We start from the raw sequence: 19,660 nt of genomic DNA on the forward strand, positions 1-19,660 counted from the left end.
GCTGGAGCCCCACTAAACATACACTTGGGTTAAATCAATTGTCAGACACCCATCTCTTTTTACCTTGAGCAACACCCATAAGTTAGACGAGGATAAAATACTCAAAAGATGTTGTCGAGCAATGAAAAGCCGATGGTTAACGCCTACAAAACGAATGGGGAAGGGTAAAAAGCTTGTTTGTTCGGGGGCGTGTCTCCGTCACGAGATGAGGGGCGCAGTCACTCGGCAGCCGCCGCCGAGAACAGTCTCGCGTCACACGCAACTGACATTTCAATCTGACAGCCCGGCTGCCCATCACGCGCCCTTCAAAAAAACCTAGTTCGCGAATTAAGAAGTAAACGTAATCAATTCAGATAAATATTAATGTGAAGACTGTGTTCCATTCAAATTGCGCTGACAACATCTTGTACTGTATACATTTGTGCACTGTGCTGTATAATGTATTGAGAGACTTTTAATTGGTTCCGTACATTGTGGATAAAATGGCTTTTGAAGACCGCTGCAGTCCTAACCAGGCGAACAGCCCTGGGCCTGTGACTGGGAGAGTTCCTGCTCCTCACGCAGAGAACACGATGAACTACTGTCCCCAAAGTCAGTATACTTGCACCACTATAGACTCAAGGTATGAACGTACCTCCCCTAACATGATGATAGTCAAAGTGCAGCCAAACTCTCCCCCACCAAGTCCTGAGAACCAAAACGAGATGGACAGCTTCCAGAACTACTACCGACCAGATACGCCCGACGTTAAACCGCAAATCAACCAAGAAGACCAGAGATTTGATGCTGAGAAATTAAGAATTCAACGACCACAGCCGTCGGTGCCTATAGCGTTCTCAATTAATAACATTTTACACCCTGAATTCGGTTTGAACGCGTTAAGAAAAACGAATAAAATTGAGGGTCCGAAGCCAGTTGGGCCTAATCACAGCATTTTATATAAGCCTTATGATCTTTCAAAACCGCAGAATGACTTCCAAAAATACAGCTTTGATTACCTAAAATCGAAAGAGTCCGAATTCAGTTCCCTACCTCCTTTAGGGGGATTAAGACAGACAGTTTCCCAAATAGGGGAACAAGTACCCAAAGAGAGAGAGATGCCTAAGATTATTGAGAACCAGAAGAGGCCTGATTCTGCTAGTTCCGTGGTCTCTTCAACTTCGAGTGGTGCTCTGTCCACTTGTGGCAGCACAGATACGAACAGCCAATCGGGAAATGGTACATTATGGCCAGCATGGGTATATTGTACCAGGTACAGCGACAGACCCAGTTCCGGTGAGTGGATATTTTTTATGTACATTTTTTTTGTGGTAATGGTAGCTCAGTAGGTACAGGTGTTTTCGTTTTTCTGAAGATATTATTGCGGCTTCGTAACGTTTTTTGTGTGAAACTGTTTGTTTTGCGTGTAACAGGAGCTTTTGAGTTTTTTTTTTCGTTCAAGTACTTGGTTTTTGCGTATTTTTTATGTGTGGTTTGAAAGTTACTGTCAGTTTTTGGTTGGTTAAGTAATTAAGGTTAATGAATAGCGGTGATTTTTATTAGGTATACTTTTGGAATTACAGAATTTGGTATTACTATTTTAAAGTATTAAATGAAAATATTTTTGCGTGTTTTTTTAGTACTTTACATGGATGACATTATTACCAATCTGACCAAGCTTTACAACAACAACTAACACAAAAATAAAAACACCTTTTTAAAACCATTTCAATGGATTCAAAAATGAAACTTCGTGCTCCACAATCATTACACAATTCGATACGTCTAAAATATTCCATTTGGACAAAAACACACATAAATATTTTGACAATGAGTTCTCATTGTGTATTTATTAGAATATATTACCCGTTCCAAGGGATCCGGAACTGGGACTGAATATTTTGTTTGTTGACACATCACTACAGATGTAATAAAGTAATGACTTTCGTATTTATTTATTCAAAATGTACCTTTTTTTGTTTTTTGTTTTTTGAATTAATATTGGGTTGAATGCGGTGTCCTTTATGAGAATTCTAATGTAAGACATCTTTATTGCATTTTGAAATTGTAATGTGTTGTTTGTTTTTTTCTTTTATTTTGTAAGTAGCTGTGTATTTGTTTTAATTGAGTAGATAAAACACAAGTTTAAGTAGGTACATCATCTGTCTAGCCTTTTCCCAACTATGTTGGGGTCGGCCTCCAGTCTAACCGAAAGCAGCTGAGTACCAGTGTTTTACAAGGAGCGACTGCCTATCTGATCTCCTCAACCCAGTTACCCGGGCAACCCAATACCCCTTGGTAAGACTGGTTGTAACACTTACTGGCTTCTGACTACCCGTAACGACTGGCAAAGATGTTCAAATGACAGCCGGGACCTACAGTTTATCAAGACTTTTTAGTAAAAATAGTTTTCTCAGGTTTATTGGTGAACCGTCGGTCGGATCTTTCGACGGTAGGGTAATATGCTCTACTTTACTCTGTGTTGGTAAATTACGTTTTTTAAAAAGAAGGTTGTCAATTTACTTTTTTGTTCGTTTTATTTTTGCTAATTGGCGCTTGATTTTCGTATTCGTTTTTTTTTACTAATTGATTGTTTTCTTGGGAAATTAGTTACAAGTCGTTTAAGAATAACTAATAGCAGATTTAAGTACCTAGGTTTAATATTTTTTTTACTAGTCGGTTTTAAAAGCGGGTTTGGAATTTATATCTGACCTGTCATTTGTATGAACTGTCAAAATGACATTAAGTTTGACAGTAACTTAGAGTCTGCTTTCACTGGCGAAAGTTTTTGTGACAATCTCCTTCATCATACTGGCCTTGAGGTCAAAAGTATATTGACAGTATTACTTAAGTATATGAATTATTTATTTATAACTTAGTTACTTGCCGTTTTACTGCGGTTTCACCCGCGACCCGTGGGAACTACTGCCCGTACTGGGATAAAATATAGGTTTTGTTACTCGGGAAAAGTGTAGCTTTCCAACAGTGAGAGATTTTTTCTAATTGGTTTAGTAGGATTGGAGCCTTTTCCTCTTTGTTATATTATTATTTATTTATTGGTTAAAAAGACTTTTGGTAAATACATATACACTGTATATGAATTTGATTATGCCATTTTCAAAACCGGATCTTTCACTCACAAACTGCTTAAGGGAATTTGATGAAACTTGACATTAAGATAGCTTATAGGTACCTATATCAGAATATAATAATATAGGCTACTTTTCACCCAAATGCGAGAAGTTCCTTCAATAAAAGCGTGAAACCGCGGAGTAGAGAGTTATAGCTTTTTACCAGGATAATTTGAAATTTCTATTGTAAATATTTGTAAATGTATTTGTAGAGAGTAATAAATATTTATTTTAGCCTACCTATCAATATTGAGCGTCAATAATATATTCAAACACTGGTTGTCTGTATGTCTGTCATCATGTATAACACATCATTGTTTTTGTTCGTATTGTATGGTAATATGGTGTTTTTTTAATGAGATGTGGGTCTATGGGACTGTTTTAATATTGCAGGCTAGGGACTGAGGAATTATGGGTATATTTTTATCTAAAGGTTTTTTTTATAAGTATTTTAGTAGGTATTTTTTATAAAATTTAGCTTCTCTAAGCATTTTCTTTTAGCTTCCACGTGCTGTTCACAAACTCGAGATAGCTGGTTCTCGAATACACATAGGTAATCTACCTCCTCTCCAAATTTCAGCCTTTTCAGTTCAGCCGTTGTTAAGTAAATAACATGACTTTCTGTTATATGCATAAGTATTTTCACATTTCCAATAGGTTTTCTCGAACCTGTTAGAATTTAGAAAAATATATATATTTCTGTATTTTGCTGAATATAACTTTGCCTAGGACGTTAACTGAAATCATCTAATCATTCATTAAGTATTAAAAATAAATATTTGTTGATGCCAATTAGATTTCGCTGTCATCAAATCTCATAAGCTTCACACAAGAAAAGGCATACCTAGGTAAACTAAACAACATATTTTTTTTCAACGCTCCTGTTAACAATATACCATAACAATACTTAGCTAAAGCAATATTTCGCATAAAATCAAAGTAAAAACTAAATTCTAACTCAACATTTCAACAATACACAATACTGTTGACGTTCGTGTCAACAACATGGCCGCCTGACACCTGTCAAAGTGACAACTGACTGACGCGGGAAATGGCGGGAGACAGAAATGTGAAGTTTTCTTTGTAATAACTGTTGAAGTGGGTTTAAAGTGATGTTGTTTTAATGTGCTTTTGTATATTAATGATGATTGTTTAGATAATGATTAGTAAACATTGAAATTTTTAATATTCAGAGTTGTTAAATGCCACACATAAGGTGCATTTTCGTCATTCATTAAACAGAGGTTTATATCAAATATCTTGTAGTGAACAATCTTATTATATATCTAAAGAATACTGTAGTATTAATAGAACCTAGATTGATTTGCACTGATTAACTATAACGATATAACCAGGGTGCTTAGAAGTTTTTGCGTGTTTTAATTCCGTTGAAAAATTGCAATTATTGTGCCGTCGGGGCTGCAAATAAAATTTTTGCTCGTAGGATTTTAATAGAACTAAGATTTATTAGCGATGGGAGGAGTTTTGCTATTTTTACACTAAATAGATTTCCTCATAAGAATATAATAATGCGTTTCAAGTATAAGCTAATAAATCTAACTTAATGTGTGACTGAAGAGTGATATATGAGAGAGAGTATATTATGATATTGAGCATAAGCAATGTAATTTAGTACTATGGGTTTATCTATTTAGAAGGAGTTTTACAGCTTACCTGAAACCAATAAGAAGTATTAATAGAATTAAATTCCCATTAAGGAGATAATAGTTTAACATTAAATCATTACAGAAAACGAAGAAATGCCAACAGTTTTAGTTTGTCCATTTAAAACTACAAAGTTGCAATGAAGATCATTACTGAAGTCCGCCATTTTGTTGTCAAGACGATTTCTCGAAAATAACATTATAATGGATATCAAAAAAATCTAGTAGAATTCAGTAATAAGCCGCGCTTATGAACCGGCTTGATCTTTCATCGGGCCGGCTAAAACGCTCATTATTAAAAAAAATGCTTTGACAACATAATTATAGGGGACCAATTATTAATAAATATACCCATTAAACATTATTCTACCTTATTTTCTTGAATGTAAGGTCTAATTTCGCAATACCGACGGAAAAACTTAACACATTGACACTACCTTTTATTTTCCATAACGGTTTACAATTTTATATTTGCAGTTGGCAAAATGTTGCTAACTTAAATTAGTGTTTTTTTCTTTGTAATAAGAGTGGTAATTGATTGATTTTGACCAATGAATAGTAGCGTGTATATTTGTACGTTTAACAGGTGAAGTAATGAAACAATTTAACTCAATTATATAGTGCAATTATCATTTTTTTTCGAGCGTCCGCCATTTTGTTTCGCTGCCGTAATGTTGGCAACGCCCAGTAGCATTTAAGGTGTGATTCCGTCGAAGATATAAATTATTTTTGCAATAATTTATGGTCTCAATAAATATATTTTTTTCTTTTAAGTATTAAAGGTGTGAAATGAGTAGTAATATTTATTTATTACGCATTGAACTTTTGAGTTGGTTATTATTTTTGGTGCTGATAAGATTTTTTAATGGGTTTTGTAATGAACACACCTTTTTATAAAAGGTTACTTAATTAATCAGCAATCAAAATTTATTATGGAGTTAGTAAATCACTGATTTTATCGGATTAACGTAAAACTTCACAAAAAATATTATATTTTTTTATGTACTTATTTACAACAAAAATATATGCAGAGTTATTTACAAGTTAAAAAAAAAATTATATGATAAAGGAGGTATTTAAATTCAAACTAACATTTTTTTTAAATAAATTCATACAGTGTGTACCTACTAAAATAGTTTTGAAAACATAAAAAATATTTTCCCTAAAAAAGGAGTCATACCGCGGGACCCATATTATATTGTAGCTAACTATACCACAATTACCCACACATAGACATAAATAATCACGCACACACAAACACAACAATAGCAATTATTCAATTAACACAATAATTCTGCACAATTACATAGTTTCTGAGAAATTAACGAAACAAACGAGTTTATCGTCGCTTTGTCTATGCCTCGCAATACAACGAGGTGTGTAATCGACCGTGGATGATTGTCTGTGGTTCCGTACATAAGATTTAGTTCGAAACCTTTTTTTTAATAAAGAAAATCATCTGCTGAGCCTTTTCCCAACTATGTTGGGGTCGGCTTCCAGTCTAACCGGATGCAGCTGAGTACCAGTGCTTTACAAGGAGCGACTGCCTATCTGACCTCCTCAACCCAGTTACTCGGGCAACACCCAATACCCCTTAGTAAGACTGGTTGTTAAACTTACTGGCTTCAGACTACCCGTAACGACTGCCAAAGATGTTCAAAGACAGCTGTCTTATGGACCCAGTAAATATGCATAAGGCTACCCAGTAGCAGTCGTTGTTACAATTTCACGTCAGAGGCCGTCAGGTGGATTTGAGAAAACTCTGACACTAGGGCTTGTTAGGTAATTAAACCTGCAGCTCACTCAATAAGAAAAATACCACCATAAGATTAAAGAGTTAAACTGAACCCTAAAAATCGTTAACTGCGAAAAACTAGCAAGTTAATTACCCGTTCAACTGTAACTCTATAGTGTCCCAAAAAGGTAAGCGTGGTAGTTAAAACTAACTGCAGTTTATGTGCAACCTTTAGTTTATTAGTTAGGTTAGATGGATTTTCTTGTTTTTTGTTTGTTTGTTCGTTCACAGTTCACACATTTTTAGTGGTTCGTTTGTTTGAGAGGTTTTAATGGTAGATTTTTAGTAATATTAGGTAGCTGAAGAGTTAGTTCGAACGTGGTAATCTTTAGAACTACTACTGGAACGATTTGAAAAAATCTTTCAGTGTTAGATAATTACATAGATAGCCCACATAGATGCAAATTTTAGATAATTGCTCTATATAAAATCGGGGCTGCGAGATTACCGAGGCTGCGGGTTTTTTCGCGCGAGTTACCGCGGCGCTGGTACATAAAGCGCTTAAGAAGGAACATGGTGGGTTTTAGTCAGTAAGAGTCTGACACTCCCTCACGCTGCACCCATAGCGAGAGGGGTCATTTGATGATTTCCCAACCAAAAAAAACTATTATATAAGTCTTGTCAAATTTCAATCTCCTATCGTTGAGCTAGGATAGTTCGCTTATCGAAGCTCGCAGCTAGCCATGAGCTAGGCTTTTCTGCTTACCTCCTCATCTTCAAACTGTCGTGATGTTATGATGGTGTGCCACCTGATCAGACTAAACTAAAAACGATTGGAAAACCTTCAGCTTTACTACAATTTAACTCAGTATGATAGAAATGTCTGTACAGTTGTATACAAAAGTGTTAATCATAAAATAGTATTATTATAAAGACGTATTTTAGATATTTACAGAACTAGTATTTTAAAATTATATTTACACTTACACATAAATTTACAAAAAATAAAAAAGGGGGAAAAATTAAAACTAATAAAATTATTTTTCTGAATTTCTATCGATTAATCATCTACCACCTTTATAGGAAATGTGTATTAAGGATTTAAAAGACAAGTATCCGGATAGTTTTTCTTCTCTAAAGTATAATAACATTAAGTTCGCGTTCATCAAAATGCTATAATATAAAGCTACTCACATCTAGTTTTTGATATAAAACTGTTTTTTTTTCGGGCTTTTATCATATTTTATAGACCGTATTTGAAATGCTCAGTTGTTTTAAGTTTTCAATTATTCGTTATTTTTTACAAAGCTACCATAAGCGCTATGTTTTTTCAAGACTTCTTTGCGCAACAGCAAGCAATAATGTTGTTGCATTACCTAATTTTAATTGCCAATGTCAGAAGAAATATTTTTTGCACCCCAAGCATTTCCTGGAAAAATATATTCCTGTCAGTATGTATATGTATTTTTTTCTGTCAATTTATGTCAGTGCATGCTACACTCAAGTTTTGATGTTAATATTATGCATTCATGCATGTCAATGCGTTTATAGGGCTAGTTTGTAATCATGACAAGTTTATTTAAGTGACTGTGAAATAAAAACTATTTTTTTTCTGTAGCTATCTCTTTTTAAGTAAGAAATAGTGAATTAATGTTTTTTTTTTTGTGAAACTTAGGTCAACAATATTTTATAGTAGGTAACGCAGATAATATTTTTTATCATTTTATGTACAAAGATACTTACATATTAACAGAACAACGACCATATTAACAGTTAAAATTAAAACTGTTCTAGTAAAAAACTAAAAGTTATTTCCATCATTGTCGACAGATTTTTATTAGGTTTAAAAAAAAAAAAAAAAATTTTTATAAAAAATCGAAAAAAAAAATTTTTATACAAAACACTTTTGCACTTACCTGTACTTCGTTTATAAGTACCACCCATCTCAGTTAATTAGTGCGGACCTTCCCGCTACTGTGACAATTGGTATTACAGAGAAACCAGTGATGTGCGATACTTATCGATATATCGATAGTTTTTCTCAAAATTCGATAGATTGTAAAAAAAAAACTAAAATACGGGATCTTTTTTACAAAATTATAAGACTATGAAAAACGTAACCTTTCTTGGCAGAAGGCTAAAAATAACTAATGCAGTTACATAAATCACAATTATTATTTATTCAAAAAGTTATTTCAAACACAAAATAGTAATTATGAATAATATTTAATAAATAATCTTTATTAATCTTCACCTCGTTACAATATTAAAATAGAAGTATACAAACCCTAAGCGACAAACTCTATATATCATAGTTATAAATAATAATAAAATGCTAACTACATACAATATCTTTAAAATTATTCAATTCGATACAACTTGAGGAAGTTGTTAACCATTATTAATAACAACGATCCTATTATTTAATAACAAAATGTCCTATAACTGGCTATTTGAAAGTAAATTGCTTAATACTTTAAATATTATGACGGAGACATAATTTCTTAAGCAATTATCGACAAAGCTAGCTTCTTTGCTCCTGTTGGTCATATTATGACAGGACTAAAATGTTCCTTAGTAAATAGACTATTTAATATACTTTATTTTATTTAAAAAAAAAGACAGTCACGGTCACCTTCTTAAAATAACTGATATTATTTGAAAGGTTAAACTGTTTTGTAATAAGTATTTAAAAATTGTAGGTACGTTTGTTTTACCCAGTGAGTTATTGTTTCATTTATGAAATTATTTAACTGATTACTTTTAATTTCTTCTTGTATATGTTTTGCATCGGTACGTAAGTATTATTTTAAGATAAAGTGTTATATCGTAAATAGAAATACCCAATTATAACCAAAAATCCGGTTATTTTTTCATAAATTACTTCTCACTCACACTTCTCTACAAATACATTTTCCTATGACTATACCTTACTCAAAATTCAACACTAATATCGATTTCAAAACCTCGATAACAGATATCCGACAATACTCGAAGGTACATCCCTAACAATAAGTCTTTATTTTTAATGGCAACCCTTTACGGTATTGTATAGGGCAATAACAGATACCAAGCTTAAGAATGGTATTGAATTTTTTAGACTAGCTCATATCCTGCGGGTTTGGCTGGATTTTTATGGTTTTATTATTGAGAATTAATTTGGATAAGTATGTCGATAAATTATGAGGTTGTGGCCGTTCCCGATATTTGATCTATCTGTGGTTTTGGTTGCTAGAGATGGAGTTTTGACATTTGCAACATACAAGTAATGTCAAGTTTCTATCAATAATAAGCAAACCCACAGTAAATTGATAATTGAAAGCTCGATAGTTTTTGATTTTTGTTCTTATTTGTGATACTTAGAAATAATTGAAAATTAGGTTAAAGATGATTGAAATTTTAAGCATAAAAATATAAACTTTTTGCCGGACGCACATAATATTTTATTATATTATTATACTTACATAAATTGCTGCATTTAGAGGTAAATAACGTAAAAATTTAATACAGTAAAATTTCTTTCCTCTATTATAAATAAAACATAACTAAAACAAACTTTTAACCATCCCCAAAAACTGGCGTCCCATCACTACAAAAAAAAGTATCGATAAAAATCATCGACACACTAGCTAGCCCACCCCTAGCTACTAAGAAAGGCCCACCATGCGCAGGAGTTTTTGCTTGTCAAAAAGAATGTACTAATAACTTGATTTGGTTCGTTTATCGTGAATCGTTCTTGATAAAGAGGTAGGCAGAATTCTAAGTCGTAACATTCATGCGCTTGCGCACATTAAATATTACCTGTAAGTATTTTTATTGATTTTCGGTAATTCGGGATTAGTGGTGTTTTTTGGTGAATTTAATTTTGAGTTTGTTAAGGTATATCTATGGGACAATGCCACATCCTTGGCAGTCGTTACGGTTAGTCAGAAGCCAGCAAATCTGACACCAGTCTAACCAAGGGGTATTGGGTTGCCCGGGTAACTAGGTTGAGGAGGTCAGATAGGCAGTCGCTCCTTGTAAAGCACTGGTACTCAGCTGCATCCGGTTAGACTGGAAGCCGACCCCAACATAGTTAGTTGGGAAGAGGCTATGTTAGATTGCCAATATTTCTTTATTAAAATTAGATTAATTTGACTGTTATTTCTGGCTTTCGATTTGAGCAATTTGATATGTAGTGACAAAAAATAATTAACCGCAACAACGCAATATTTTTTGAGAAATTTTGAAGTTCACTTTTGAGTCTACTCTATACTTTTTTTATTTACATACTCTTTTATTCCTTTCCTTACCAAACCAAAAACAAACAATAATATTGGCATCAAACCAATTCAAATTCCCTTTGTAACAAAAATCTTAGACCCCGCAAGAGGGTGTTAAAAACAAAGCATTTCTATGTAATAGAAAACCACCCCAATACCCCTAAAAATCAAAGCGAAAAAAAATCTAAGACGGTAAAAAAACTTCAATGAAAAACCAACTCTATTACCTAAGACGTAGGTATCAAAATATTTTTTGAAAGTTCTTGTAAGAAGGTATGAAAAAAATGTTCAAGCGATTATAGGCTTTATTGTAAAAGTGATAAGGTTCATGTGTTTAGCAATTTGGATTGGTATCCGTGATCTGAATATGTATTAGATTCAAGGATGTGTGAAGATTATTTGGTTTTTGAAGTGGAGATGCAAAAGTAATATCTACATTTTTTGTAGAATTTCATAGTAAATGTATTTTTATAAGTAGGTCTGTATAACTATTTTACTTATAAGGGTACAGAAGGTTTTTACAAACTGACAGTTTTCAGGGGAAAATACTCTCAATTGCACCAAGAAACGGTCAGACTATTTCAGAAATATTTTTTACCACCAGGTTAATTTAAACATGAGTATGTTTTTTCTTATCAAATAACTTTGCAGTTAAGTCTGTCTTTATAATCTTAGCTGCCAAATCAATAGAATTTGCATTTTTTCCACATACACAGTCCCTAGTCCTGACAAAATAGAAACTTGAACTGTTTAAAAATGCCGTATCAAAAATTCACTACTCTGAGTTGCAAAAATCAATTTTCACACGCAAAAGTGGTTTAGAACGAAATGTTTTCCTTCGTTTACAATTTTTGCACTATGCAGTAGTTTCAACGTGACAGACAAAAGGAGTATTTTAGCATTTACCTATAATATTTTTATCATTACCAAAATTGCTGTCATTGAACATCCTTGGCAGTCGTTACGGGTAGTCAGAAGCCAGTAAGTCTGACAACCAGTCTTACAAAGAGGTATTGGGTTGCCCGGGTAACTGGGTTGAGGAGGTCAGATACGCAGTCGCTCTTTGTAAAGCACCGGTACTCAGCTGCATGCGGTTAGACTGGAAGCCGACCCCAACATAGTTGGGAAAAGGCTAGACAGATGATGACTTATAATGATCGTTACCATGGAAACTTATAAACAACTTAATTAAGTTATTAAAAGCTTCTGTTTTTAACAGTTAAATACAAAACTGGCTTAAACCGGTTTCGCGGAATGGAGTTATTCGTAGTGAGAGGTTGTCTGTCCGTTTATCACCATTTTTGTTGGGAACTGCTTTATTTACGTAATGTGAACTTATATTTGCGTTAATACCTTCTAAATTGCGAAATAATATAGAACATTGTTCAATTAAGCATATACTTATCGAGCGTTAACTTAGCAAATATCAAAGAAACATATATTTGAATTTTTCATATTTCATATCAATTCGTCGTCATTTTTACAAAAAAAAAACACTCATTTCAACAAGCAATGCACTGAAAACTTTCCCCTAAGCCTGAAAATACTAAGTACTTATGTTGAAAACCGCATCGAAATCGGTCCAGCCAAACGTGTGATAAACGCACACAAAAACACACAAACATACATATCAAACTGAGAACCTCCTCATTTTGAAATCGGCTAAAAACGGCGGCCATATTGTTTCACATTCCCACACTAGAAGCCATCGAATAAAATTCTTCAGCGAGCGAAAAAAATAAACCACACAAGTACAGGAAGGCGCAGAAGTGTTTACGGCTCCCGTTTCCACGATAATGTTAAATGTTGAGAATTTATTGCGCCTACCTAGATGCGGCCGATTGTACCTTTTGTTTCGTTTTAAACTGTAATGGAGTGCTGATGGGCTTGAAATAGTTAGCTAGGTGTAAAGTAATATATGTAGTTGAATTTAGTTTTTACAATTGTGTGGTAGAAATGAAATGAAATCGTTTATTTTGCAAGTTGGACATTACATCACTTTTACACGTCATTTTAAGAACGCTGAGGTCGGCATTTCCTAACTGACTGATCCCTGAGAAGAAACGCCGAAACAAACTCATAGTCTCTTTTAAAGTCCAAACATGTTATAAAACGCGGACTACCACAAAATAAAACTACTACTGGTATTTTTGATGTCTTTGGCAGACGTTATGGGTAGTCTTACCAAGGGGTATTGGGTTGCCCGGGTAACTGGGTTGAGGAGGTCAGATAGGCAGTCGCTCCTTGTAAAACACTCAGCTGCATCCGATTGAATTCTGAATATTGATGCGGAATTTGTCTGTTTTTTCAGCGATTTCGTATAAAAATGAGTGGTACAAATAAAATCATGTAAAAAATTAGTAAATCTGACGAAATAGAGTTAAAATAAATATGATTATATAAATAATTACGATCGCTGTATCAAAGTTATTCGTTGAAAAAAAAAACATACAAAATCATAATATTTTACTTCCACGATTATAATATATTTGCTCACATAAAAACTAATATAAATGGCTGAAATAAATTACTGTTTGCTTTTGAACTGAAATAAATAAATAATTTAAACTGTAACATTTAGTAGAGTTGGCAGACCACCAATGTTGATCAAAGAAATAATAAATTAATAATCATTTAATCATCATTTTCGGAAGTTATAAAGTCTGTCACAGACATCTGTGACTTTTGCTGGAGCGCAAATGTCTGGGCAATACTTTATCTATGGGTAGTAAAAGTAATATAATAATAAAAAGGAATCATGTTTTATTTGTTTGTTTGTACCCTAAAGACTCCGAAACTAATGAACCGATTTGAAAAATTCTTTCACTGTTGGAAAGCTACACTCTTCCCGAGTAACATAGGCTATAATTTATCCCGGTACAGGCAGTAGTTCTCACGGGACGCGGGTGAACCACGGAAAAACGGCTAGTGTTAGACAATTTAAATAAGCTTTAAGTTCTTAATACATTATTCTACTAACACCACAAGAAAATAAAGCGTGAACATAACAAACGATTCTCCGAGAATCAAACAGCAATTCACTTCGAATCGAAACAATAACGCCGCAATCAAAATTGTACTTTATTGCCCCGAAAATAGCACAGGAAATCGTAAAACACTGGACTTCTGAAAAAGTATACGACCAAACCGACACTGAAAAATGCGTTTTAATGCCCACAAAATACAGTTTGTTTTCCTTTAGCAGTTTTTAAAGGCCATTCATCAGGGTAATAAAGGAGCTGGGTAAATTTTTATTCGAGTTTTTAATTAAACAAGAGTTGAAAATGTTCCGGACATTTTCAGTAACGAGAATGGCGCGAGAAAATTGTTGGTCACTTTTAAAAAAAGAACGGACGCCATTTTGTTTAACTAAAAACGAGGGAATGTAAGAAATATGGTCTCTATTTTACACTTTTAGTCTTTTCTTCGTTTATTTAGACTTTTAAATTACTTTTTTTTTACATTTTGTTATAAAAATTGAGTATTTATTACACAAATTATAAAAAAATCACCTAACGAGAAAGGACCATATAAACATCACTTTTTAAAACTATCAATCATCATTCCATATTTAATATTTTCTACCATATTTAATACTTCCCGCACCCGGTTAAAAAGTAGCGTGTCTCAAGCTCTTAGACAAGACTATAAATAATGATTATTTAGACTTGGTAATCTCATAAATATATGGGGTAATTTGTCCTGTTAAATGTCCGATGGGGTTGTAAAGTATTTTAATGGTCCAAGTTAGGGGTTGAAATAATGTATTTTAATCACTCTGTGGGTCTTAATTTGTTTTGTTTGCACGTATTTAGTTGTTCATGTAGAATTCAAAATGGCGGACTGTGGGGTCAAATTATAATGACGTAATGGTTCAATTTGACAGAATAAACGTCCGTTTTTCAAAAGTTTTACGCTCAAGTTTTAAAGTAAACAGTTGTTTTAAGAAATATGGAAGCTGAAAATGACCCTTAATGTACATACACACATAGAAGCCGATAACTTTGAAGGTTTACGACAATACATATTTTTATCATATGCCTAGGCGAACAGTCGGTCGACTCGGGAGCCCGATAGTTGGAAAAATTCAATCAAAGTGATACTGGCTAAATATGTAACTGATCGTTATTATGTGCGTACTACCATTCATTTTCATACTGATTTATGATCTCAAACAAACTGTCTGCCGTACTGTATGATCTCAAACTGTCGGCCGACTAAAAGTTTGCAGTGTGCCCGTGTCTAAACTTCAGTATTGTCTTTGACAGGAAGAGAATATTTTTTTCTGTATGTATTCCTATTGTTGTGTTGGTATCTAATTGTGCTATCTTTGAATTTAGAATCCATTGTTTTTAGCTTTGTTAAGTTGGTAGTTATTTAGTGAAACCCCTTTGTAAGGGAATCTTGGAGACAAAGTTATTGCTATCTATTGTTAGAAATTGTCAATTAGGAATGTCAAATTAGTTATGTTTGAAACATACTCGCGGCTTATGTCATAATCTCACACGTAGTCTTTTCACAACTATGTTGGGGTCGGCTTCCAGTCTAATCGGATGCAGCTGAGTACCAGTGTTTTACAAGGAGTGACTACCTATCTGACCTCCTCAACCCAGTTACCCGGGCAACCCGATACCTCTTGGTAAGACGGGTTTCAGACTTACTGGCTTTTGAGTATATGTAACAACTGCTAAAGATGTTCAAATGACAGCTGTCAGCCGGGCCTGTTTTTTTTTCATAAACAATGCAATTCTGATGACATTTTTATCATTTATGTATGACGTTATTTTTACTAATTTTCAAAAAACAATCAACCTTAAAACTTAACAAAATTCATAGAAAAAAAATTATTAACGACACAAAACTGAACTGAAAAGTGCCAATTAAAACGGCCCATTTTTCTAACAATTACATAGTGGCACGAATGGCGTAATAAATTATGTGTTGGCATGCCAGCACGCCAGTTAAAATATTCACACTTAACACTTTTGAACGCGATAGTCGGCCATCTTGGATTTGACACTCAATTATTGTTTTTAATCAGGAAATGGAGTGTTTTAAGGGTTAGGTTAAATTGCTTTAGCGGTTAAGTAATATAGTTTTGTGAATGGGTGGGATAAAACTTTCTAAAAGTCCTGATTGAAGAAACCTTTTGCAAAAAATATTATTGTCTTTTTTTCTCTCAATGGAATCAAGTTAAACGATCTTAACCAACTTAAAAAAAATAGATTAAAAATATCTTAAGAACCACTGATGTCACATCGGTTTTCGTAAAAAAAACACATTCAAATCGGTTGATCCTTTTCAGAGTTGCGGTGTCACAGACAGACACACTTATTTAGTAGTCAAACTTATAGTAGGTACCTACACTCCTTTTATGTCGGTGGTTAAAAAAAACTTAAAAAGCTGTAATTACACAATCCTTACATAAAACCTACATAATTATTTTTCTACATAATAGAAAAAAAACCTATCTAATTACAAAAAAAAAAACATTTAAACAACGTCCCATCCCTATTTATCGATAAAATTCAACTAAGTTACGTTATAAGCGCACCACTATCATTAGGGTTCGTTAAATCATTTATTAAGGAGAATTATAGCGAAAGGGTTCCGTAGCCACGCCCCTTTTTATTGTATTTATGGTTTTGTAACCCCATCAGAGAAATTTGATTGGCTATGCTTTTCATTGTTTGTGGTTTTAAAATTCATTGATAGAAATGGATGATAATTTATTTGGTTAGGGATAGTAAGTTATACTAATATTATAAACGAGAAAGTTTGTATTTATGTATGTTTGTTACTGTTTCACGCAAAAACTACTGACTGGATGGATTTATATTTTTAAGTATATTCATAAGAATTAAATATGCTGTTTACCCATGTAAAGGAAGTAGTTATCTCAAGTCGCGGGTGAAACCGTCGGGACAGAGCTAGTGATTTTATATTTTCGAAATACAAAATGGACATCTACAAGAAATAAACATAAAAAATCTTAAAACATAATTTTCGGCCCATTTTTCCCAGTATCCACATTCCTCACTGCATTTTTTAAATATTTTACTAAATCTATATTTTCTTTGTCTACAGGTCCAAGAAGTAGAAGGATGAAGAAGAAAGCTACCCCTGAAGAGAAGAGACCCAGAACTGCTTTCAGTGCTGCCCAACTCGCTAGATTAAAGGTAAATATCCTTATTGAATACTAGCTGTTTCTTGCGGTTTCACTCACATACAGTGGGAACTACTGCCCGTATCCTGATAAAATATAGCCTATGTTACTCGGGAATAGTGTAGCTTCCCAACAGTGAAAGAATTTTTCAGATCGATTCAATAGTCTTTGCAAACAAATAAATAAAATGTTTTACATTGGTTGATCCATTATCCCAGCAAAAATCCAACAGACAGACTCAAATACTCAATTTCGCATAACATTAGGTACTTAGCTAATAGAAAAAAACATTAACTGAATCTGCCTAGCCTTTTCCCAACCATGTTGGGATCGGCTTCCAGTCTAACCGGATGCGGCTGAGTACCAGTGTTTTACAAGGAGCGACTGCCCTATCTGACCTTCTCAACCCAGTTACCCGGGCAACCCAATACCCCTTAGTAAGACTGGTTTACAGACTTCTGATTACCACTTTATGATCGACCAATCCTCACAGCTTTTACAACCAACATCATAAACTAATTACCCTTTTTCTTCTTCCTAGCACGAATTCGCAGAGAACCGCTACCTTACCGAAAGAAGACGTCAAAGCCTGGCCGCAGAACTAGGCCTAGCTGAAGCCCAAATTAAGATCTGGTTCCAGAACAAACGAGCCAAGATCAAGAAGGCCACTGGTCAGAGGAACCCCTTGGCTCTGCAGCTGATGGCCCAGGGTCTGTATAACCACTCCACAGTCACTGAAAGCGATGAGGAGGAGGAAATAAATGTGACGTAAGCCGATGAGGTATCAGCAAAAAAAATGTGGATTGTGAAAATTTTAGAGTGTCTGAGGTATTGGGAAAAAGCCTTTGGTACTGTTTTTTGAAATAGTTGTCAATTGTTTTTTTGAGGGTTAAATTGAAGAGGAAATTGAATTTCTTGACAAAATTGTGGAAATGAGTAAAAAAAGACGGAAAAATATAAAATGAGGCATTTTTGTAAAGATAATAAGTTTTCAGAGTAACTGAAAGAAGAATCTCATTTTAATTTGAAATAAAGTTAAAAATTATAATTTTGATCAGAAAAGCGTCCATAAATTGGGAAAATATATTATAAAAACGCCATACTGAGACTAAATTAAGATATAAAACTACTAGATGTGGATTTCAATAAGTGAACTATCCGCTGTTTATGTATGTATTTTGACATAAATTGTATTTATGTAGGTACAAATCGGGTGTGTCGTACCTAATCACATTAAATTAAATACGTTAATATACTGGTTAATATATGTCGATTAGCACAAAGAAAAAAATAAAATATTTTAAAATAAAAAAATAGAATAAAAATGAGCAAGAATTAGAACACCATACAAGAGAGATTTCATTACAAACAATAATTGAAATTCTCCCTTGAAAACTGACAGCTGTCAACTGGTCAAAAAATTCAATACTCCTAACTTCATCTCTGCTTTACACATGATGTTGTAAATTATGAAAACGAAAAATGACTCCTGTGGCTAAACCACTGAATGGATTAGGTTATTTTTTTACAATTCTCCATAGAATATCATACAGTATATGTGATAGGATTTAATGTGATTGGGTACGACACACCCGATATATGTTTTTGTCTAATCGAAAAACAATGGATCGGTTATTGAAATCCTTATTAAATTAAGCGTAAAATAAAGAAAATGTTCCTGGTAATGTAAATATTTATAGACTTTAGCGTTATTTATTCCTATTGAATATAACGTAGTTATTGTAAGGTTTGTTATATAATACACTTACTAAAATAATAATAAAATATCCACTTGACAATTGTATCTCAAAACCAATTAATAATTAGATATTTTAGCAGTTAAAAACTTTTGAAAAGTCATAAAATCATATCAATTATCCCGATGTATGTAAGAAAATTTTGAAAAAAGTTCTCAACAATTGTTTGATAAAATAGAAGCCTTTGTAAGAATATCAATTAAACTTTTGGCATAGTCATATAAAATACTTAAAAATTGCTTACATAAAAATACACTAAGAAAAAGTTGCAACATTTAACTATAACGATAACCAAATTATAGCAATCGTTACGGGTAGTCAGAAGCCAGTAAGACTGACACCAGTCTAACCAAGGGGTATCGAGTTGCCCGGGTAACTGGGTTGAGGAGATCAGATAGGCAGTCGCTCCTTGTAAAGCACTGGTACTCAGCTGCATCCGGTTAGACTGGAAGCCGACCCTTACATAGTTGGGAAAAGGCTCGGGAGATGATGATAACCAGCCGTATACTTGCCGCCCATTGGTCACATCGGCGATTTGACAACTGAAAATGGTTCGGTTATCGTTATAGTTAAATTTTATATTTAAAAAGTACTGAAACACTGAAAAATAGATGCGATATAAGTAACCAAATAGTTTATAAGTTAATTATTTAATATTGTCAATAAATAGTGTGTTATTTATATTAAAAATTAATATAGCGAGGCATTGTACAATGAGTGTTTTATTTAATAATAAATTATAGAAAATAATTGAATAGTTGGGAATTAATTAAATTTTTGATTAAATTATTTGCCAAGAGAATGAGTTTTCCCTAAAATATTTTTTTTTTTATTTCGAATAAATTATTTGGCATAATAGTAATAATGTTTGTATAATAGTGTATAAAATATAATTAAGTTAATATACAATAAGAATTATTTATGTGTGTTTTGTAAATAGTAAAAAAAAACGGTGTTTCTATTTTT

General features: G+C 33.2%; 1 protein-coding gene across 1 annotated transcript; it reads left to right on the forward strand.

The window, feature by feature from the left end:
• Positions 1–221: 221 nt before the first annotated feature.
• On the forward strand, positions 222–17,726 carry LOC110369642 (segmentation polarity homeobox protein engrailed). The gene is made up of 3 exons (XM_049842244.2): positions 222–1,275; positions 16,859–16,950; positions 17,479–17,726. The coding sequence occupies exons 1-3, from the start codon at positions 483–485 to the stop codon at positions 17,707–17,709; spliced, it is 1,116 nt and encodes a 371-aa protein (XP_049698201.1). The 5' UTR covers positions 222–482; the 3' UTR covers positions 17,710–17,726.
• Positions 17,727–19,660: the final 1,934 nt, after the last annotated feature.

The sequence above is a fragment of the Helicoverpa armigera genome, chromosome 27, assembly GCF_030705265.1.
Source record: "Helicoverpa armigera isolate CAAS_96S chromosome 27, ASM3070526v1, whole genome shotgun sequence".
NCBI classification, from domain to species: Eukaryota; Metazoa; Arthropoda; class Insecta; order Lepidoptera; family Noctuidae; genus Helicoverpa; species Helicoverpa armigera.